This window comes from Coloeus monedula (assembly GCF_965178545.1).
Source record: "Coloeus monedula genome assembly, chromosome: 17".
Lineage (NCBI taxonomy): Eukaryota > Metazoa > Chordata > Aves > Passeriformes > Corvidae > Coloeus > Coloeus monedula.
The window spans coordinates 693567-717910 of NC_138797.1; the positions used below are offsets into that span (position 1 = coordinate 693567).

The following is a 24344-nucleotide window of genomic DNA, read 5'->3' on the forward strand; positions in this document are numbered from 1 at the left end:
CACCACGCAGCCAGCAGAGCTGGTGGCTTCACCCCAGAGTGTCACATTCAGGGGGGAGCAGCAGCAGCTCCAAGGTGAGCAGGCCTGAGCACACAGAGGAGTGGGGGGGGAGCAGGAGAGCTGACTTAAGGGAGCGCCCGTGCACAGCCACGAGCCCGGCACTGAGCGGCTCAGGGGTGACAGACAAGTGCACATCCAGTAGTGATAAGCAGCTGTGGAACAACTCCGTAACAGCAGAGGCTGAGGCTCCTCCTGGATTTGGTCTGAGGCCTTACAGGGAGATTGTGACACCTCCTGGTCTCAGCTGCTGCCCCAAAGTGATCACAGCAGCACAGCGTGAGCCCAGCACTGCCAGGCTTTGTCACCCAACAGAAACTGGGAGCAGTGGGAGTCCATCTCCTCAGCAGTATTCCTTCTGAGACCTGCAATGCCTCTGTGCAGCTCCTGGCATGGCTGTGTTGCTCCAATGGGACAGAGCAGTTACCTGGTACCCACCCTGCTCCTGACCCCATCCCAGTTCTGGTTCTTACTTGTGTTTGAGTGCTGAGGTTACCACACGTGGCAGCAGCTCCAGCAGTCCTCTAAGGTCATCATCCTTAGTCACCCAACTCTTTCACAGCACCCACTGTGACTGAGCACATGGGATTCTTCCAGATCCCTTAACAGCAGAACCACCAAGAAATGGAATCTGCAGCCAGGGCTGGGGCACCAGGTACCCAGAGATTGCCTCGTGCCAAGCAGTGTTACTGGTCAAAGCAGTGAAGGGGAAGATCCCAGGAGAAGCAAACATCCCCAAGAAGCAGTGGTGGAAAACAGTTCATGGTCTGAGCTCCAGCCCTAGGTTTAGCTCCGACACTCTCGTTCCTGCTGGACTGCCAAGAGCTGATGGCTGAGGTCAAAGTGAAAAGCACAGCTGAGGGGGGAGGCACTGCAGCTCTGACAGTCTCTGTGCTGAGCCTGCAGCTCAGGGGGGTATTCCCAGAACCTCAGCCCTTTCTTTCAGTAGGTATCATTCCCAAAGTCAGACCTCATTCAGGGAACCTTCCCCACCCACCCCATATACCCCAAGCTTTGGACGTTCCTCAGAGTGGTCCATGTCCCAGGAAATGGTGGTACAGTCCTTATTTCAAAACCAGCATGGCCTCTGTCCCATCCTGCCTTGTCAAGTGGAGTCCATGAGTGAGGTAGTATTCCCGCCGGAGGAAGGCATAGAAATAATCCGAGACGAGCAGGATCTGTGGAGTGAGATGTTCAGACACATCAGTGGTGCTTCAGAGCCAGGAATAAAGAGAGACACGTGTTGGTGACAGACCTCATCGGGGGTTAAGCAGTTCCTGGCATGTTCAGCACATGCTGCTGGAGGAGCCACTGTGACCTTGGGAACACCTCCACCCCCTCGCTGTGTTAAGCCAAGGGAGGCTCACATACAGCAGCTCCATGAACTGGCCAAAATGTGTGACAGTGGCAGCTCCAGCTGTGCCACAGCTGCACACACCATCTCAGCTGCACCCATAGGACTCCTGTCCAAGGGCTGTCCCAGAATCACAGGGTCATTTCAGTTGGAAAAGACCTCTGAGACCACTGAGTCCAACCTTTGACTGATCCGCACCTTGTCACCCACGTGAGTGCCACGTTCAGGCATTCCCTGGGCACCTCTAGGAATGGGAATCTGCCACCTCCCTGGGCAGCCTCTTCCAAGGCCTGACCACCCTTTCCAGAAGGAAATTCCTCCTGGTGTCCAACCTGAACCTCCCTTGGCCCACCTTGAGGCCATTTCCCTTGTCCTGTCCCTGTTCCCTGGGAGCAGAGCCCGACCCCCCCAGCTGCCCCCTCCTGTCAGGGACTTGTGCAGAGCCACAAGGTCCCCCCTGAGCCTCCTCTTCTCCAGGCTGAGCCCCTTTCCAGCTCCCTCAGCTGCTCCTGCTGCTCTGTTCCCTTCTCTGGACATGCTCCAGCCCTCAGTGGCCTTCCTGAATGGAGGCGCCCAGAACTGGACACAGCACTTGAGGTGCCTCACCAGTGCCCAGCACAGGGGACAGTCACTGCCCTGGTCCTGCTGCCACACCATGGCTGGTACAGGCCAGGTGCCCTTGGCCTCTTGCCCACCTGGCCACACCAGGCTCTTGTTCAGCTGCTGTAGATCAGCACCCCCAGGGCCTTTCCTACTGGGCACTTTCCAGCCACTCAGCTCCCAGCCAGGACAACTTTGGTTGTACTGAGGCACACAGTGGGACTGTTCCCACACCTGGGGGCCTTGAAACTGCAGGAATGGGCGACAGTGGATTCTCTAAAGCTGCCACCTCGGGAAACTGCCTCGGCTGGGGCAGGCTGGGCTGTGGCAGGGACCTGCTGGCTCAGTAGTGCCATCTGTCCCTTAGCCTCCTGCAGTGTGACCTTCCCCCAGGACTGCTGCTCTCCTCCATTTGGAAACAGAAGCACATAACTGGAGTAGAAAACTGTTTCAGTGCCAGCCTGAGCTGGTAGGCATTGTCCTCGTGTCCTAGTGTGCAGATGCCACTTAAAGCATCGCTTTGGCACTATGGCACCTGAAGTACGTGGCAGTGCTAAGCACACAGAGGGAGGACAGTCAAAGCCTGCCTGGGTCACTGCAATCCAGCACAGAAAAACACAGCAGCTGCTGCAGAGGCTCAGGGGCAGGATGACAGGGGATGAGGGCCAGGTGGAGACCAGGGCCAAGAGAAACAGGGCTGCAGACTGCTGAGGTTAGGGGAGAAAGTGTGAAGGAGAACAGACCCAGGGAGAGGGAAACAGCCAGGATCTGCTTGCTTTGCTGAACTGCTGACAGGCTCTGTCAGTGCAGGTGACTTTACCTTGAACTAACTTCTCTGCAGATAGAAAAGGAAGAGCTGAGGTGCGTGGGGATGAGGGCTAGGTCTTTCTCACAAGGAAATCAGACAAGAAATTTTTGCTGTCTGCATTTACACAGAGCACAAGACCTTGCAGGATCTGCTATGACTTTCTCAGGTAGGAGATAAAATCCTCTTGGAATATCAACACCTGCCATGTTTAATTAAAGTTTTACTATTCCTTTCATTCCATAGCAGGACACGTAATGAACCACTCCCAGTTTCCTATCAGCACCTCTTAGCAGAATCTCTATTCTTCCTCTCATCCTGTGCAGTCTCTTTTGGTTTTACCAAATGAGTATTTTCCCCATTAATCAAGGGTAAGAGTAGGTGATTTTATGCCCCTGGTCAAAGTATTCCCCTGGCTTTAGGAGAAGCACACAAGCATAAATGGCTCAGGCACATTCAAAATCAAGGCAACTTTAACATAAACATTCTGCTCACCCCCATGTTAAACTGCCCCAGGGCTCAGGTATATGACAAGCAGCACAGAGAAGAGGAAGGATTTACTAAAGGTTGTAGCACCTGTGTACACTGAGTTCCACCCTTCAAGGGTACTAAGCTCTGCTCTCCCTAAGGCCACTGGAATTCATGTATCCAGAATGGCCTCAGGAAAGGCAGGGAGAGCAAGTCCTGGCATCACTGGCACCCTGCACGTGCCACCACATCTCAGAAAAAGAGTGATGGTGCCATGTCCCTCTGCATGGGCAGGTCTCATTTGTCTGTTTTCTGGCCCCACTGCTACTGCCCTGAGGTTTTTCCATTCCCCCTCTTAGCTCCCCTTCTCCATTCACTTGTGCTTGGTCCTGCCACACTGAGATGCTTTTCCTCAGCCATCAGCAACAGAGCACAGAACCTGCAGTCAGCCGGCTTGGATTGTTAAGCCACAGCTCAAACACCACAAGAACTCTTTCCATTAGTGTGCCAGGGGCTGAGGAACAGGCAGAATCCAGGAGGAGAGCCAGGAAGCTGCAATGCAGGACCACACAGGATGCAGAGAGCCAGCCCCATCCTGCAGAATTCACTGCTGCTGACAGGCCACCCCATCCAGCAGCCAGCCCACATGGCAGCTTCATTTGCCTCACTCTACTGACCTGCCCTACGTTGAAAGTCAATGTGATGGCATAATAAAAATTGGAGTTGGCACTTCCTGCATAAATCCACAGATGCCACAGAACAGGGAACAGGAAGGAGCAGAAAATGAGCACACATGACAGGATGAAGATGTTCCGGAGGACTGCAAAAGAAAACCAGCTGTTAAAATGATGTATTACTGAGCAGTCATGGTCAGACAACCAGCAACAGTACTTAGGGTGTGTGCAGGGGGTCAGAGGCACTTGCCAAGACATACTTCCCTCCAACAACCTTTCACAGGTTGCTTTAGTAACTTCCTGGATAGTGGTTATAAGAAATCCACTATATTTCCCCTTCCAAATAAATACTTCTGCCTTTGCTGCAGTGTGAAATCTCCATTTGTAGCTCTTTCCTTCTCGGCCCTGCTTCCAAACATTCTTTCTTGGATGACTTTGGTTCTTTGGTACCTACACTACAGCAACCAGCAGCCTGCAAAGGGGCCTTTCCAGCAGCATCCCAGTTTGGAGAGCAGAGCACTTTAATCCCTTGCCTCATCAAGCTAATGACAAAGGAAAAAAATGAATCTGTGGGTTATAGGAAAAGATACTTGGGAGGTGGCAAGGAAATGAAAGCACCACAAAAGGAAGAAACTCATACAGGCCAAATGCACTGACAAGACACACAACCTCGGGAAGTGCAAGAATCCAGCAGTCTGCCTGAGTATGTGCCAGGTGGACAAAAACCAAGCACAACTTTGTCTAAAAGAGCTGGGAACTACCAGGGCAGGAGAGGTTTCCTTTTCTGTGAAGTGCTTTTGCCTGTCCTTTGGTAGCAGTGCTGTAATCCATCCTGGCACTTGTGCTGCTGTGCTTGGCTGCAGCTCAGCCTATGCCCATCACTCTGCAGCTGAGGGCAGCTTATGTTTTAAGAGCATTGTCACATCCAAACCTCTTCCCACCTATTCTAAACCTCTTGTTCAGTAGGTCTGTTCACACACTTTGGGGTGGGAGCATGTGACAGATGACTGCCCTCTGACTGCATGCTTGGAATGTGCCACTGATCTACACTGAGCAAGGACTTCTCAGAAGTTCATCACCTGCTACAGCTGTGATGTGCTCAGGGCCACCCTGGGGATTCCTGCCCTGTTTGATCATAGCTGCTTTGGCCTCAGCTCTCCTGAGTCTGAAACCCACAGAGCAGTTGGTCTCCAGGTCTCCTGACTCCTGACTAAGTCTCCTACAACAGGCAGGTGAGCTGTCCATGAACACACTTGGCCTGGCCTGGAGAAGGCTGCAGTGAAAGGCCTGGACAACCTGGCAGTGTTGGTCAAAGCAGTTGGTTTAAGCAAGAAATGCCAGGAAAAACACATCACTTCCAAACCTCCCTATGGAAGCAGGTTCTATAGACTGAGCCTAAGAATCCGCAGGAAGCTCTATGTGATTTCAAGAGCTAAAGAGGGTCTCTTTGAAGCATTTAAGAAAGATTGGACAATTGCTTGGAGTAATTCAGTTACTTTCACTCTAAGCAAACAAGCAGATTCAAAACAAAGCACAACTGCAAGGTCCAGCATTTTAAGGCTGGGGGACTGACAACTGCAGGAGCACTGTTCAAATTACACAGCCTTAAATGGGAGTGAAGCATCTGGAGGATGCAGGACTGTAAAAAGTTCTTATTAAAAAGTTAATCTTCAGACCAAGATGGAGAGAGGGGGAAGATAAGGTACCAGTGAAAATTCCCTCCTTGACCAATTTCGACCCTAGTCCTAAAGACATGTTAGGGACTGTATCAGCAGAGGAAAAAAACCTCCAAAATCCAGCCTCCTCCTAGACACCCCATGGAGGTCATGAGAGCCTATGAACTTGGGTCTGGTTTGGTTTAGTGGTGACCATTTAATTTAATCATTTGACAGGCCTTTCCCCATTGCAGATAAAGAATTATCAAGCACAAAGAACTTACATCTGTAAAGGTGGCTCCAGACGGGCAGGAAGGCCATGTACAGTGCAATGTCTCCCACGGTGGGATAGGACTTGAAGATAGAAATGATGGCGAGCTGGACAAACATGAAGAACACAGGATGCTCCCTGGAAGGCAAAACAAACAAAGGCTAAGAGCATGCAGTAGGGCCTCTGGAAACTGCAAATAAATATCAGCAAGGGCACAGATGTGCTGCAGGACAGGCTCAAAGAGGCTCCTCCAGCCCTGTTCTCTCCAGACTAGGCTCCGAAGGCTGGGTGGGGTGGACAGAGCTGCCCTGCAGAGCAGCAGCGTCAGGAGAGGCACATCTGCCACAGCCCTCGGGCCTCCCTCAGCACACATTTACACACTGCACAATGGTCATCTGCACTGTGCCTCCCCAGCTCTGCCTTATTCCCCAGAAGCAATTAGCACCTGCCCTCTGATGGCAATTTGGAGAAGCCCAAAGCCCATAGTTATCCCTCTGGGACACCTGATCTATCCAGGGCAAGCCAAAAGACAAGCTCACTGAGAATGCAAGTGTGTTAATGGGTGTTTTTATCAGAAAGAAGTCAGTGAAGTCAGCTAGCAAAGTCCCCAAGTTCCCACTTTTTTTCTGACAATGAAGCGCTTGAAGTTCCAGCTTTCTGACTACAGTGGCTTATGCTGGCAGGGAGCAGGCACTTCTACAGCCTCCATTTCTGCTGCCTCTCCTGATGCTTGCAACACAGAGTTCCACTGCAGAGCCCAAGTCACTCTACTTAAGAAGAACAGAGCTGAAACGATGGGAAATGAGGACACCAGGCCCTGTTAAAAATCTTTTTCAAGCTTGTAGATCAAGACATCTGACTTCAGCTGTAGAAGCTTCCACTAGAAAACTTAAAAGAAGTAGCAAAGAAACACACTCATACTTACTTTAACTTTATTGCCAAGGGAATGGTGTAGAAGAACACATTGATTTGAAACACACATACAAAGAAAAGACTGAAGTGTTCAAACATCTCTGCAAAGAAGTACCAGAAAAGTCCAATATTGGGTGTCAGGTCTGGAACAGAAAGGCTGAAATTTGAAAAGAAAGTCATGGTAAATTTTTTAATGGACGTTTTTCACTGCCCTGCTTCTGCTGCATTAATTACCATTGTGTGCTACTGCATGGAGGACCTAAATTGTAAATCCATGAAAGAGAAACCAAATGGATGAAAAGGTGGAGAGCAGGTTTAAATCCTGCTGAGGAATCCTTCCTGATGTCCCAGCAGGATTTAAACCATTCTCGAGCAGACATTTCTCCAGAGAGGAGTATTTCACAGCCACAGTAGCTCAACAATCAAACCCATTTCCAGTCACTCAGTCAGTGGCAAACTGCTCCTGTCTTTAATTTTTGCTGTTATTTAACAGAAGTTGGAGTTGGCTAATGGCTGCTTTCCTCCACATATTCTTTCTTTTCTTGCATTGCCAGTAAATCACAGACCCCACACTTCCTGGGTCAAGCACACACCTGTGTGTGATGGGCAAGAAACAACCTGGGTGGGGCCAGACAGAAAACCATCAGTAAGAATCCTTATACTTACATAAACCCATAAACAGATGGGATAAAATCCCAGGAGTTGAGCAGGAAGAAGGAGAGGCAGATGATCACCACGAGGCTGCACAGGTACAGGGATGCATACTGCATGGTGTAGAGCCAGAAACTTTTGCTTTTCAGTTTGATAGGTATGAACTGACGCTGAAAGAGAAACAGAAGCACCTCGTCAGGTAGAGAGCCACAAGAAAGCCTGAGTGTTCAGAACATCATTTTAAACTGATGAAAGAAAGCATCAAACATTGGCACTATGGCACTTGAAGGAGCAGCTTTCAAGCACAATTTGCTTGTTGTTCTTCACTCTGGCCAATTAAGTCATACACATTGCACGTATTCCCAGAACTGTGTTTGAAGCTGGTCATTTCTGCTTGCAGTGAGTCACTCCTGTGAGCACATGCACAGGTGTAAGATTTACACACCCCTCTGCCCAGCTGCACTGGTACCTCAGACGTTTGCAGCACTGCACTCGTGCCTGTCTTCTCCTGCACGAACCCACTGCCCAGGGGGACCGAAAGCCCTGCTCCAGAACCCCCACCCTGTGGTACCACCACTCGGCCTGGCACTCCTGATCTGCTGCTGTCAGGGAGAGAGGACATCCACTGAGCTCCTAAGCACAAAAGAGTCCCTCTGAAAGCTGGCTTCCTCAGACAAAGTCCTCCCACTGCCACATGTCCTTGTCACAAGTCAGCCTCAAGCCCTTGTCATGTAACTTAACAGGTATCTCACTCCATCAGGTCCCCTGTGCCTGTGTACAGACAAATATACACAGGGGCCAACACCTCTGGGAATCGCTCAGCATTCTGCAGCTCCAGGTCAGTGATGTGGTTTTTCCATTTGGCCCTGGGGTTTGCAGTGGCAGGAGATGTGCAGAGAACCTGCCCTGACTGCTGTGTAAAGCTCACTGGGTTTTCTCAGTCAGAGCGGGTTTAATGTCACTTGCTGGGACAATGTAAGCAACATCACCAAAAAATTTTTGGCAGGACAGATTGAAAAGAGCAGGAGAAAAGTGATTTAATTCTGTACAAAGAATGCAGGAAAGTTCATTTACAAATTTAGATAAAAGGACACATACTGACATGACTGCCTCTAAAGGTTGCAAATTAGGCAATCACATATCAAAGCACTTATTGTTTGTGAATGTGAAGTACAATGCTTGCACTTTACTCCCAGCTTACTTTGACTAAAGTTAAAAGAGAACAACTGAGACCAAAGTATTAAAGATATAAATGTTCCTAAAAATCACCAAATGAAAAAGCAACACCAACTCTGCAGTTCTTCTCTTTAGTCTTTACTACTAATAATAAAATTTCTGGAAAAAAAGTAAGAGGCATTCATGTCAGACAGTCAGAGAAAGAAAATGAATTACAACTGACTCCCATTCTCTCTGGAAGCTCAGAGATTTGAGAACAGGCTAGTTAAGCAGTGAAGATAAGCTATGAAAATCACCACCAGAAGCAACCAAAAAAGACTGGTGAAACGCACAACAGCAGCATTTCAGAATCGTAATAATTTCAAATACCAAAAATTATCACAAAATGATCTGTGAAGTGAGCTGAGCCTCTGCTGGCGTCACAGCCTCACCTTGCTGCCATAGCAGGATAAAATTAGCAAGGTCAGCCCTGGTGGGATTCAGGGTCTTGTTAATGGAGAGGGAGAAAGGACAACCAAGGCTCTTTCCAGAACATGCCTTTTGCCATTAAACCCCAAACCAGCATTTTCAAACTCCTCTGGGTCTAAGCCCCTTATTGCTGCTCACACCACACAAAGAACAGCACTTATTTTGGGCAAGCTAAACACCACCCAGTTCTGTAGGTGACTTCCTGCTCCCTTCTCTCCACACACAGGCATTCCCATTCAGGGTTCAAATTTGCCACGGCTTGAGGAGAGCCACTTTTTCTGAAACTCTGCACTTGTCTGACTCCCCTCGCCAGGACTGTCCCTGCACAGCTACAAGAAGACAACAGGTACCAAGAGTTAGAAATCACCTACCTGTAGAAGGTAAAGCAGTGCTGGAGCAAACAGTGTGAGAGGGTAGAGAGACTGGTATGTTGCTAAGGCCAGAAACACAGCACTGAGGAAGGCACTACCTGCAAAGAAAAAAAAAGGTTCATTTATAAGGAACTTTTGCTATGAACAGCTATACAGACAGGAAGTCCAAATGGGAAGAAACTCATAACCCTCTGCAGGGGATTCCCAAATATCAGGACGCCACTTAAAGGAGTTTTTAGCAGAACATATCCTGGAGGCTGTCCTCTTTTTAATGACATTTTGAATGGAGAATGACTCATTCCATAAGAAAGAGCCACTGGCTGGTTTATATTTCCTGTCATTCACACACAGAAGGAGATTCATATAATTCAGTCTATATAAAGCCCATGCTGGCTGCTGTTAATGCACGGGAATGCATTCACTTAAGTCATACCTGTATGTAAGAACTGCCATACTGGGCATGCTGGATAACCTCATCACCAGAATGTGCTGTGGCCTCAGCAAAGCTCTGTGCAAGAGAGCATGCAAAGTCTGCAGCTGAAGGAATGGAGTAGCATTAGCTCTGCTTTACTGATACCAAAACTGAGGCACAGAAAGGATTGGCACAGCTTTTCCAAGTGATCTTATAAATATGAATGCCTTTATTGAGGCAGCTTTATTTGAGGTGTCTCAGTGTTGGGTACTCACATTTCTCAACTACCAGTAACACAAATAACATCCAAAAGATGTCAGGTTAAACAGTAAAAATACAAGCACCCAGTGCAGTAGCCTGGTTATAGCTACAGACTTGATGGAAGTCTTCTGTAAAAATAGAGCTGAGACAAGACAAGCTCTCAGCAAGAGCCCTGACTCAGTGCATTGAACCAGCTGTCACTGCTGACAGCAAACACTCAGAGAACTCCTCTCTGCTTCCTCCTCTGAAAGGGAAAATACAGGGTTACCTGGTGATGAGCCTCTCCTCAGCAGCACTCTCCTGATAGAAACCTCCCTATCCTGTATTTTATCCAGTGTTCAATTCAGCACAGATCTAAAGAAGTGATTCCCAGAAATCACAGACATAACCTGATATCCTCTTTGCCCACTTAAACCCCAGACTGCCACACTCCCAGTCAGGGAGAAACCACGAGACAGCCTTTGCCTATGACCAAACTATTGGTCTTAGGGTATCAGTGAACAGTTAAAAATCAGTTTAACTGAACAGATCCCACTTGTTTGCTATTGCAAATGCTTTTAAATGAAAACACCTCCTGACACAATTAGCCAATAATTATAGGAAAACTTTCTTTTGGAAATACTAATAAAAACTATATCAGCATTTTTTTGCAGTGCCTGGGTCTGGGCCCTGCTGGACACAAGAGATCAGACTGACCTTTCCTCTGATCCAGCAGCGAACTCATTAAAACAGAGGTGACTAGTACAAATCATATAGGCTAAAAGCTTATAGGGGAGTCATAAAAGAAACAGAAAGCTGGCACTATGCACAAAATGATTGAAACAGTGACAGATTCTGACAATCTGCTCCACTGGGCTGGTCTGGGTCTCTGGTTACTGCTTCTGCTTCCCTAAAGCTCAATTAGTTCATTTCAAACCATGTTTACAACTGTGAGTGAAAGCCAAATAATAGCTGCAGGCAAATGCTTGCTTTTGAATAAAAGTTCAAGGATAAGCTTTGAAAATAAATTGTTTGTGATGCTTAAGTGCATATTCACATACAAAAGAAGAGCAACAGAACTCTTATGTCCTGCAACACACAGACCAATTTCTTCCTGAACAGAAGGCTACTTGAGGCCAACCAGGAAAAGGAGTCAGTTTTTAGATGAAACTCCCAGGTACACTGAGGTGAAAGTAAGTTTTTACTTGACCATAAAGTCTCTTGATCTCACAAATTCATTCAGGACTTGTTCCAGTCCCGTTTCTACTGTGTTGCACTGAGATCTTCAGAGCAATCGTATCTATAAATCTTCCCCTGGATTTAATTTTTGCTACATTTCTAATCTTTCTAGAAAGTCATAAAGAACCCTTTTTTCTTCACTGTGTTACCTTTTATTGTAGCTAAAATGAAGAATGCAATGACAGAGTTGTTGATGGCGCAGGTGGACTTTGCCACACAAGACATCACAGTGTAGGGGTTTAACAGGTAGCTGAAAAAGAGCAAAGCTCAGGTTACATTCCAAGGAGCATCCAATTAAAGAGAAGTTCAAAGAAAAAAAAGATGCACTTTGCCTTTTCTTTTTGTTTATTTACATTTGATGGGATCCTCTCATCAGCAAATTAATTCAGCTGCACAGGTTCTTCAATCTGAAGCAAAAACCAGACCTTTGGATTGCAGACTTGGACACAGGGGCCACTACAGAAATGAGACATTGGGAAGATGTCCAAAATGCAAGTTCTGGCCTAGAAAATGACTACCAAAACGGTTTCTTGCTTTGCAGAAGCATTGTACATTTATTCAGTCAGATCTAGGATTCCTGGGTCCAAAGGAAACTTTTTCTGCTACTCACACCTACTACTTCTGAAGGAGAATAAACAGAAAATGTGATGGAAACAAATCTGAGACATGGGCAGAGTTTCCCACAACCCAACCAGTCTCCTGCTGTGGCAGAGCAAGCCTTTATGTTCACCACAGCACGATCTGAGCACAAAACCTGCCAGCTATGCAAGACTGGCACACTTTAATTGGAATTACAGAAAAACTCTGAATGACTTTACATTCCAGGACGCAGCCACACTTTAGTTAGCAAGAATGCCAGCTCCTCTTGGAAATAAGAATTACAATAATCTCATTTAAATAGGTTCAGAGCAAAGAAAAAGGTCTGGAGGACTACCAATACAATAAGTATGATAATGTACTGATCAGCCTTGCCAATAACTAATTTACTCATCAGAGTCAGTAGACAGGGCTGATGATTTCCTAATTCTCTCTTTGTATTTTCCAATGTCTCAGAGTCCTAGTCTGTCTTTTTCAGTATTTCCAGAAGGCAGCCTACAGCAGGACAGGTACAATTTAATGCCAACTTTGCTGTGGCAATGTGCAAAACAGTCTGCAATTCACCCACTTTACCCTTCTGGCCACAGGAAATGTGCCATTTAAAAAATTCATATGAAAACAAGAAAAAATGGCAGCTTATCTAATGGAGAACTCTCTCTGATACAGAACAATTTGGATCATTTCTTTGTGTCAAAATATCAATTTAAAAAATTCTGTAACAGCAGGTACCTTGCTTGTACATTAGTTATTTTAGTTGAGGCCTTCTGAAATAAAACAATGTTTAGTGTACAGAGGAACACCAAGACATGAAATTAATAAAACAGCAACATGAAAACATCTTTTAACTGTTATAAGCAATTGTGGATATTCAGCAAGCATTTTGTCCAGCTGCTCAAAAATTCTCCTAACTTTTCTGAAAAGACACCATTTGGAAGGCACAGAATCAATTTTGATAACATTATCATAAAAATAAATAGGAATGTGATCTGTGCTGACACAACATTCTTGTTACCCAATTAATGACCTTACACTGCTGAGCCCATATCAAAGGGCCTGAGTGAATTCACTCATTGGCAACAAACACATGGAAATGCATCTGCTTTTCACTTTCAAACTGAGTATTCAGGGCCAATAGGAAATTCAGAATTTCTGTGGGAAAGAAACCAAACTTTTGAGAGTTTTTGAAGGCCCAAATAAGACAAATAAACCCCAAAGGGAGCTGAGGAACCAAAGCAGCCCACTGCAGCCTACAAGTGCAATACTTACAATAGTGCTACCTTGAGGGGGATGTAGTGCATCTCCATGGGTGTCTGGATGAGTTCAGCCACATCTGGGGCATATTTATCCAGTTCTATTAGGAGCTTCTGCTTTTTGAACTGAACAAGGGAGAATGATCAAAGACTGTCAGAAGAGGAAAGTCATTATTCTGTACTACTTGTGTAATTTATTTCATATTACTCAGCCAGTTACCTGGGGTTTCTATTTCTGTGGAGCATATTCAAGCCCCCGGCATGAGCTAAAACTTATGTTATGTGAGGAGTTGTAGAGAACAAAAAAACCCCTATCTTCTCCCAAATACTTAACAACTGAAGTGAGAGTCAGGAGGAAGCAGATAATCTCTACTTGTTTAAACTTCCTTAATTACCTGTGTCTATGCCTTGACACAGCTACCAGTGAATTCACCACACTAGTGTTCAATACTCAATCTTCCTAACACCTCTCTGGATCCCTAATGAAAAGCTAACTTTATAAATTCACTGTTCAACACACAAGCCCCTGAAAACCCAAACTCCATTAGTATGCAGTCTTTGTTGTTTTAAAGATGGATACTTCTATGACAAATCCCTCTTTAATCTCTTTTGTTCTACGAGGCTCTCTATGGAGACAAAAGAGAAATCTGAAATATGAACTGACTGAATAATGTTATGGTGAGACAGGACAGAGATGCTAGCAGTAAATTCTCAACAACCAAAGTAATTCACATGTGGAATTCTTACATGCTTCAGTTCTATCCTGAGTTATTTCCTTAATCTGAAAGTCAGAGGACAGGGAACAAGCACACAGCTGGGTGGGAGACCACCGAGATGCTGTAGAAAATGTAGTCTCCCTGCTGATGTTGATACCTAATCCCCACCCCCCTGGAACTACAGAGAGCACAGCACTGCTTACACAAAATGTTCTTTGAGAGCTGGGAGGAGTCACTCACCTCCAAATACACATCCTTATAATTTGAAGGGGTATTGGAAGTAGTATCTGATGTCAGACTTTCACCACGCTCACTAGAATGATTTATGTCACCTTAGAACTGTTGGAAGGTTTCGCTCCTTCTTTCACACATTTCTAGTCTGTGTATTACCTCATGCTGTGTGCAAAGAAACCCTCTCCAAGGTGTAACACCCAGGCTGCAGAAGATTGTACCCTGCTGTGATCACCACTCAGTGTGTAGCTAGACACTGGAATAGTGCCACAACAAAATTTAAAATGCCTCAGTTGTTTACCACATTCGGTCCTGTTTATCATTAAAATATGACCAGATTTACTGCAACAAGGACTTGGCACCACCTCCTCTAGCACATCTTTTCTTTGGCCCAAGGTAATTATATTTGCTGGGAGAAGAGGACCAGCAACACTGGGAAGTCAGCTTACCACAACTTTGTTGAAGTCCTGGATTGCCAAGTAAAGGGCAACAGCAGTTAGCACATCAGTTATCTAAAAAAATCAAGGGATAGACTGATTGTAAGCAAAATGAACAAATGGAGAAAAATACATTGGTCAGCATTTAACAGCAGCTCTGATCTGACTCAGCTCAGGGGAACAAAACACAAGTTTTAAAAATCCTGAAAGGCTGATTTGTACAGTGCCCTCACACACCACCACTTCACCTTGAAGGCATGATCTGTATCAAAAATATGTATATTCACAAAACAAGAGAATGGGGAATTAAGAGGAAGTAAATTGTTCATGGAGAGCAGCACGTGAGGGTAATAGAGAGAATCACTGGTGCAGTGAGAGCACAGCAACACTGGGGCAGTGCCCAGCTGGTTAAACCCACCTGGCCACCAGTGCAGCATGAGAGTGCCTTGAGCTGCCCCAGACTGCCCAGGCAGCAGTACAGGGCAGATGCCTGCTGGCTCTGCACAAGCCCTGCCTGGCAGGGACCTGGGCACAGAGGCTCCACTGGGTGCTGTGTGCAGCCAGCTACAGGACTTCTGTTCTTCTGAATTATGCAGAAGAACTCGCAGGACAATTTACAAGGGACATTTGGGGCATTTGTGCTCCTTGCAGGTCTGGTGTTTGGCAGACAGAAACAGCAGAGTAGGGATCGGTGAGAAACAGCAGTGTAGGGATTAGGCTGGGGAGACAAAGTATTTTGTTACCTCTAAGAGATAACATTTGAAATTTGAAATAAAACGACACCTTCTATCCCTCTGTGGGGATACTTATCTAAGCAAGAACTCACAAAAAAGAAGGAATATGTACAAGAGGGGAAAAGCCTGAATGTGGGTTTGTGCAGGCAAAGCTGCCTTTCTAATTAACTGTGAGCTCAGCAGGAATTTGAGCTACAGGGAAGCTGAAGGACTGAAAAGAAAGTCATACTCAGCATTTCCCTGAATGGGACCTTTCAGGAGAAGCTTTCCAGGAGCACTTACCATGAACACCAGTTCAGCATATTCAATCAGGAAGTGAAAGAGATAGATTATCAGTGGGGTCTGAAAGAGAGCAGAAAGGAAATCCACATCACTACTGTCCAGATAAAATACCAGTGATTTGATGAGACAAACTACAAGAGTTGAGCAGTTCTACAAGACACTGCCAAAAGTAATTTTCCTTGGCCTCTTCTCCAACACTGGCATTTCAGAGCAAAGTGATTAATCAAAGCACACCTACTGGTCTTTTTCCTTGCAAAGTCCTCAATGTACTTTATAAAAGACACCATCAACTCTGAAAATTGTATTCTATTCCAACTTTTCAATTCTACACAATAGTGGTAGACTTACAATAGAAAGCATACAAAGACCAGCTTTAGAAAGTAATTTTTTTTCTAGAAAATCTATTTTTTCAGGCTGTCTGCCTGAAAGATTTCCTTTGAAAGATTTCCTACATAGCTGGTTCCCCTGTTGTTTAGATGAGTCTTTTATAATGTAAAAAGAAGAAAGCATGTTAAAACCATAAAGCAGTAGGGTTACAATCCTATCACCCTCTTACTCCTAGAACTTTTCCCTTCTAAGGTACGAGGAAAAGCACATTTTTGAATTATTCCCATCACACAGAAGCTTAGTCTGGAAGGACTATATTTACATGCTGCAAATTCAGCCTTCACTGTGAGAAAATAAATTTCTTTTTAAATACTTTAAAAATAATGTGAAGGTCTATATAAGCATGGAGAAATATTTCACAGTCTGGGAGAAATTCTGTCTAAAGAAGTAGAATTTAATGAAAAGTAACCAGTTTTCAGAGGATACCAAGTACCTGCTTCACCCCAGGTGACACTATGTATGAGTGTACCTTCATATCAGTAAGACCACCCCAGGGCACAAAACCCCACAGGTGCTGAAGTGCTTTTGTTGGAATGAGGTGTTTTCAAGATGAGGAATAAATAAACTGCGTGCTTGTGCAAGTATTAGAATTTCCAGGTGCTGATACCCAGTAAATCCTATCAGACTCACAGTGACACTGTCCCTGCTCCAGCTTGTGCTGACAGAAACAGCTGGATGTGAACAGAGTATTTCACTTATTACAGAGTTGCCCTGTCTCAGAGTTTCTTCATGCAGTAACAAATATGACACTGTCTGCCCCTGCACAGGGAATGCACTGGGATTACCTGGATTTCCTCGTGCTGGTCACTGCACAAACATTGCTCAGACAAACCACACAAATTTGGGTTCTCTGCAGTCTTTGGGACAAGACAGGCCCCCAGCCTTCTCCAGGCCCTGAGCAGTCAAACTAAGACCCCTGCCACTGGAATATCACATTTAAAACCAAGCATGCAAACCAACCTCGTGAAAAATAGCTCCAGAGTATGGTGAGACCCCTAAATCCAGCAGAGCTAATCCTTCGACCACTGAAACAGACAAAACACCTGCATTAGAACCCTGTAAGGTGGGAGGTGAGAGATCTCATGATGGCAAAACTGCAGTTTTTAAAACACTGACACTCTAAGAATCTCACACTGAATGAATGACACCAAACCTCCCAGAGCCAACAGCCAGCCAGAACTGATTTGCCCCCAGCTCTGCCATGCACGTTCCTGCATGGGCACTCACCACCTATTTATTTGTTTCAGGTACAAATGTTCTAGATGAATTCTTTTGCACTTAACTCCATTTAAATCACATGCATGGTACCTCCTCCTTTTGAGTCACCTGTTAGGTGATATATGGCATGTGCGCTGGAGAAATACTCAATTCCAAGAGGAAAACCACAACATAATATAGAATTTGAACTGTTTTGCCTCATTAGATGTAGGGAGGCCTCAAACGTCCAAAATAACAAAGGGAAGAACAGAAAAGAACAACATATTGCCAGGCAAAGCTAAAAGCTTTATCTCTTGTTGAAACTTGCTGACATTTTATAGCCTTAATTCAGCTCCTCTGTGCTCATGGAGTTACAGCTTGCCCTGCAATGCGTGTGTGTGCCTTTCCACAGAATCCCCACCCTCCTGAGCACAGAGATTCCCTGGGACTGAGCAGAATGCAGGGAAAGGAGCTAAGGGAAAAGGGCCCATTTGTTCAGAGAGAAACAGGCAGGACACTGCAGGAAAACACAAGAGCTGCTCAGTTCAGTGACATGCTGGAGAAATAGATTCTGGCTGCCACCAACTTCCTGTATGGCGACAACCCAAGCTTTTCAAGATGATCCTACTTTTTCTCCTTACTATCTAGACACCTACCTTGATGCTCTAAGGTAGTATTTAGAAAGATTCAATTGCACAGGGAAGTGTGAAGTGCTACATACTGTGGAGCAAAGACCTCAGGTCATCACATGTACTTGTACTTTTGACCTTTATTACTTCTGGGCCACTCTTTTCCACCCCAAAACTGCAAATAATTTTACCTGCATAAATAACTGGATACCAAAGGGACGTCTTTAAAATAAATTAAGGTTCCTAACAGACTCAGATGATACACAGATTAACGTCACTGAAAAGCCGCGATTACACTGTACCTCACTCAGCCTTCAGAAGAGAATTTGAATCACTGGTAACGTGTGGGGACACCAGCTGAACAAGGGCAATGAGCTGGGGGCCGTGCAGTGCCATTCTCACCACGACGCGGTGCGTGTGCAGGGACAGCGGAACGGGCCGGGCGCGGTCCAGGCTGATGGAGCCACACGCTCCGTGCCGGCTCGGTCACACGCCCGTTTGTGAACATGTGTGACACCACCAGTGTCCCCGGCCAGCTGTGAACCGCGACGTCCTGGCTCCAGCCCTGTCCTCTGCCTCCAGCCCCGCGGCCCTCCTGCTCCCCGAAGCCGCCGAGCACCGGCTCCCGCCGGCTCCTTGCGGGCACAGCTGCTCAGGGCCCTTGCGTGCAGCTCTGGTTCGGGCCTGGGCGAGCACGGCCCGGCCCGGCCCTGCCCGGGGCGCAGCCGGGTGCCCTCCCCGCGGGGCCGCTCCCAGCCCGGCCGGGATCAGGTCCTGCCCGCCCGGCTCGGGGGGTCCCGCCGCCCTGGCCCCTTCTCGCCGCCCCCGCGGGGCTCGGCCGGGCCAGCGGCGCCCCGGCCCCGGCTCGCCAGGCCTCACCTCGCTTCCAGGCGTTCAGCGGGGACGCCACCTCGACCCGCTCGGCGATGTAGACGGCGAGGCTGGAGCGGTAGAGCGCGGCGCGCACCGTCACGGCCGCCAGCACCACCAACACCAACGGGGCCGCCATCCCGGCGCGCGCTCCGCCGCTGCCGCCGGCTGTAGTTCCCGGGCGGCGGCGGGGAGCACGCCGCCAATGAACCGGCCCGCCCAGGCCGACTACATGTCCCAGCAGCCCTGGCGCCACAGCCTCCCGGCACAGCTCAGAACTACGGCGGCCGCGAGTGGGGCTAACTAGCAGGATCGCGAAGGCTGCGGGCGCTTGGAGCGGCCAGGCGGGGGTCCCACTCCCCGTCCCCCGAGCTGCCCTGTCCTGGCCGCGCTTGCCCAAGGCGACCACACGGACCAGCCCCTCCTCAGCCGGAGGACAGGGAGAGTCTGTCCTCGAGCGGCATCGCGCTCCCCGCGACCCGTGCCTCCCGCCTATGGATCCGAGGTGCCTCTGGATGGCAGCTCTGCCCAGCTGGAGCAGGGCCTGGCGGGCTGGACCCAGCTCGGGCGAGGAGCGTCGGTGGCTTCTGAACTGTTTGGAAATTCCCTCAGATAGTTCTTTATTTTTCAGATATTTCACAGACCCCCATGGTATCTGCCCGCATGTTTTCTGTGGCTGTGGTGAGAGTCACGGCTTTTGCGAGGGCACGGAGTGCTCGTGGCCGTGTTTGGTTTCAGAAGGCTCTTGGCAGACTCAGGTTCTCAGTCTATGTGGTTGCAACAGCTCCAGAGCTTTAGAGTTCTGGGGAGACTTTCACCCACCTACCTTCCCAGCTTGGACTTTCCTGCTGTTCTCCAACAGCTGTTCCTCCATCCCCATCCCTGGGCATGTGCACAACCTGTTCACTCAATCTTGCACAAAAATAACCTTTACAGCACGTCATCTGAATGGAGACAAGTGGAAGGAAGACATGATAATCTCCTAAAAAATTGAGTGACAGTGAAAACACATTTCTTGTGATATGTGAAGACAGCAATTTTTCATGTTATTAAAACTAGGATTTGCTGAGTGTACTGGGGTTGCCATTGAAACGAGCTGGATAATGTCCAAGTCAACATTTACGTTGGATTTACGCAGCTTCAGAGCTGTAGAGTTGCACCCACCTGCAGAAATGGAGAAAGGCTGAATTCCTCCGGGACGTGGTCCCTAAAGGCCCACGTGACCACATACTGTCCCAGTGCTGGAGAGACTGGTTGGGTTGGGTGGTCAGTCACATGCACTTTCTGGACCATGGCTGCTTAGAACATTAATCCCTTCATGCTACAAAACCAACTTCAGATGGTCCCGGGACTCTTTTCCTGCTGTGCTCACTCCCTCGCCGGGGTTCAGCTGTTGCCTTTGCAGGGCTTCCCTCAAGTGTGGTCTCATCCACTGCCACGGGACAACAGATCTGGTCCTGAGGCCATAGGGGGAGCTTCAGTGCTCAGCCTGTTGTGTGGCAGCTCCTCTGCTCTCAGGCTCTCTGGCACGAAGGTGTGGGTTGTGCTGGTAAAGCTGCTCTGTGAGTGTGGCTCTGGCTGGCCTTGGGACTTGATGGCCCCAGGACTGACTGAGCCTGGCACATCCTGTCATAAATCAGGGTGAATTCATTCAAGTTAATTTATTTGTGCAAGCATCTGTAAATATGAAGTCGGAAATGCTGATTCTTGTTTGCAGCTGTTCACAACGATCTCTTGAGTTTTCTGATCAGAAATGCTCTTTTCATGTGCTGGTTCTCTCCAAATGGCAGTTCTGATCCAAAGTACTTGACAGCCATTGCCTGTGACTGCTGCTTTGCTGCGTGACTGGAACACAGCTGTGTGGTTAAAACTGCACTGCTCTGGGATACTGATTTCTCTAGTCTGAGCTGTGCCGTGTGCTGTCCAGCACTGTCTGACGCAGCCCTGGGAAGATTCGGATAATCTCCAAGGGCAGCAGGAATCAGATGTGGAATCATGCCACTACAGTTGTTCTGTGTTTAATTGGTGTGCAAAGCCAGCTAAAAAGAAAGGTCAAAGAATAATTCATGACAAATGCAGCAGTTCTTTCTGGAGCATGAGTTTGCTCCAGCCTTTCTCCAGGAGGAGATCCTGGGGCTAGCAATGGAGGGAAGTTCCTAAACTAATTGACATATTCAGCCCCCTCAAAGCATCAAATATGTAAGGCAAATACAGGAGGGTTGAGTATCAGTTGCTATCTGATGGCCACTAATTTGGGGGGTTAGAGCTGCCATTAAGGAGTTGCAGTAAACACACACACGCTGTGGTGCTGTGTCGCTGTTGTCCCAAGAACGACACAGATCCAGGATCAGGTTCAAAGGCCAGAAAAGGCTGTATTTAATTATGTAAATCAGCTTATGTAGCTTTGTTCGAAGGAGTGGCATCACACCACTGGGTGCTTGAGCATCCGCCTCCCAGAGGGATTGGCTGAACGGCTTAACACCTATTTCCAAAGTATTTTTCCCAGTGTGGAAAACAAAGACACAAACAGTTTGCACCTGTGAGATAGTTTACAAAACCTCAAACCATTTTCCCAGCCGGTTAGAGTGAGAAAGGAGACTTTCACAGGCGGCTGTAAAAATAGGAAGATTTCTCTGTCACCTCTCTTAGCACCTACAGTGCTGCCTTTTGAAATTCTGAAGCCATTTTCAGCCAAATGAGACAGAGGAGTAGACCTTTAAAACCCTTGGGGTTCCTACAGGCTTTGTGAAAATCAAGGGGAGTTTCAGGAGGGCCAGGCTGGGGTGAGTTTTGTATAGGCAGTAGTTTGGGATCTGGCAGTGTTGCTGTGCTGCTCCAAGTCAGCCAGCACAGCCGGCTGCTTCCCCAGCAGCAGTGAAGGGGCAGAGAGGGATGACAGCAGAACAGAGAAGAGATCTTGGAGCTGTCAGAGACTCATACTGAGCTGAATGGACACAAACCAGAGAACTCTGAGAAAACTCTGGTTTGCTTGGTTAGTGCCGCAATTTGGGGTTTTTTTTCCAGAGGCATAAACCTGATCTCCTGTGTCCTGGTGTTTACCCCAAACTGATGGTAGCTTTTGCAGCATTGGGGCATTTACTGGCTATCCTTTCCTCCCGAAATTCCTTGGCTCTGCAAGTGATTTGGTAGGAACATGCACAGAGGGCTTGGTGTGCTGAGGCCTGGGAGCAGTTTAAGGAGCTGAAGTTTGGGGATCTCCTTCCGCGGTGCCACCAGCAGTGCAACAGTGGGGCTGTGGAGTGGTTGTTGGTCCACACAGGGAGCAGCAAATTCAGCTCTCAGGGGCCTTCACACTGCCTGCCCTACAGCCTCCAGCTTTTGTTGCCTTACACAGAGGAGCAGAGCTAAAGGAGCCAAACACACAAGTGAGAGCTGCTGCTGCTGGAAGATCTGGGCTCCCCTGATCGCGCGGCCTGCGTGAGGCACCCACGCGGAGCGCTCAGGGGATGGATTCAACCTGGGATGTTGCATCACAGAACTTTCATAAAACACTGTTTAGGACTGAGCCAATTCAGGGATGATTCATCTTTGTTCCTGCAAACAGATGCTGGTTTGGGCACTTCTTGTGTGCCCTGCTGGAATTATGCAATGGTGACATTTTTCGGGGTAAACAAGCCACTCCTTTTCTAGTCTCATTGTACAAATTAGGTGTTCTGACTCCTGAGGCACCCTCCAGTCCTCCCTGGCAGCTCTTCCAGTCCAATGCAGGTTTTTTTGCATTTGGGAGACCACAGCTTTGTTGTTATTCTGAGATTTTATCAGGGCCCTGTGCAATGACTTTTACATATCTCAGGGATGCTTCCTGTTCCTGTGGGGTCTATCCCACCCTATCCCATGTCCCAGAGGGGTAATTTTCACCCACCATTTATTTTGGCCAAGCTGTCATGTTTTATTTCCATAGTCAGCCATTTCAGTGTTACACTATGTTTTCTTCTGCCTTTCCCACCACAGACCTTGCACAGCAGTAGTTGCATTGCAGTCATTAGTGGCCCTCAGTGGCTTTGGTTTTCCCAAGAAATTCACATTTACATACTTTATCTCACTACACTGGGGTCCTTAACTGATAAACATTTGAGTTGCTTTTGCCTCTCATTTTTAAGTTATCATCTGTTGGAGTTTATTGGCTAGAACCCCTGCCAGCTTTTGGGTTTGTCAGTGAAAAAATACCCATAAATTCATATGCCTTTAATTTTTGTGGGCTACATGACTTCTCATTACCATTTTTTTTCGTTATTCATGGGTTAAAATGCTGTTAAATTGAAAGGTATTGCTATTTTTAGAAATTGTTGGGAGAAAGGTGCTTGCCTTTTGTTTATTAGCTTGGAAAACAACAGATTTTCCTAGCAGTCTGGAATAGCACTGCTGTAGGTGTCTTCCAGTCTTTCTGCTACTGACTGACAGAAGACAGCATGGGGTTTGTGGTCTTTTATAGAGGTAAGTAGTGGTCTGGATCAAAAATGGAGCCTGAGTGACTGGCTTTTCTTCTTTGGGTTCAGAGACAGGAGAAAATAAACTGCACTTCAGATTTCTCTGAGTGGCTTAATGTGCCAGGAACTTCCTTTCCATGAAAGACAGATCTCTTTGTAAGAAAGCAAGTCAACTTTTCTCAGCCCTCAAAAAGATTGTATTTCTTTTTTGAATATTTTCCAGAGTGAGTTTTAAAATAAGTTTTAAAAAAAATTCCTGAAGAAGAAAGCTCTAATTCCTGCCAGCTAACTTAAGCCAATTAATCATCTAGTGGAAGCCTGTCATCTACACGAGGGAGAGATGGGCTTGTCCAGAGAGCTACAAACTCACCTCAGACAGCTCTCCTGGGTGGGGAAGGGATGAGCTGATGACGTGAGCTGAACACCGAAACTCTGGACACCTGAAGTTAGGCAAGAGGAATCAAAGGGGTCTGATAAACAGCACTGTTCAGCTTTTGGGCTGAACTACTCACCTTGACAGCAGCTTCTTTAGAAATGGGCTGTCCCTTCAGCTGGCATTGCTTTGCCACCGTTCTGCTCAGCTGCACTACCTGGGTGTGTGATCAGCTCCCACAAATAACATCATGATGCACCTGGCACCCTTCTGCTGGTCAAAATTCCTTGCTGGGTTGCACTGATGGTTGTTTGTATCAGATTTGTGAAGGTTTATGGATTTGATTGTTGGTTTCACCTCTCACCCTGGTGTCTGCCTTGACAGAGTGATCTGCTTTGCACCTTTCTTGGCAATGCAGAGGAAAGAGCAGAGGGTCTTGCAGACCAGTGGTCTTTTTTTAATATGATGAGAAGCACTTCAGGTGAGTTGAGTTCATAGGTCCCTGGTTTAACAGGTCAGTATTTAGAAGGGCTTTATTTTTCTAAAGAGTTGCTCAGTTGGAGGGTTTGAGAACAATCTTTGATGCCCACTGGCTGAGCAGCCAAGGGCCACGTACAGTCTGTAACCTGTGTTGTGATCTGTTGCATGGACTGCGTTTTTCAGGGCCACGTATCCATGTGCAGACACCCCTCTGCTGTGGCAGCGTGTCCAGCTGGGCTGGAGGGAAGGACAAGCAGAAGGGAGGGACAGAGGGAACGTATGGGATGTGTGTGCTGCCAAGCTGACAATACAGATTCCAAATCAACAGGATTTTCTTCATTTGTGAGGGACTTGGTGAAA

The 24344-nt window shown here is 47.3% G+C and overlaps 1 protein-coding gene across 1 annotated transcript; it reads right to left on the minus strand.

Moving 5' to 3' along the window:
• Positions 1-1100: 1100 nt before the first annotated feature.
• PIGU (phosphatidylinositol glycan anchor biosynthesis class U) lies at positions 1101-18822 on the minus strand (the record flags this gene model as incomplete). The annotated part of the gene is made up of 12 exons (XM_082293083.1): positions 1101-1235; positions 3962-4104; positions 5898-6022; positions 6810-6953; positions 7463-7617; positions 9463-9560; positions 11503-11603; positions 13217-13326; positions 14597-14659; positions 15601-15660; positions 16948-17012; positions 18693-18822. The coding sequence occupies 12 exons, from the start codon at positions 18820-18822 to the stop codon at positions 1122-1124; spliced, it is 1308 nt and encodes a 435-aa protein (XP_082149209.1). The 3' UTR covers positions 1101-1121.
• Between the last annotated feature and the right edge of the window lie 5522 nt (positions 18823-24344).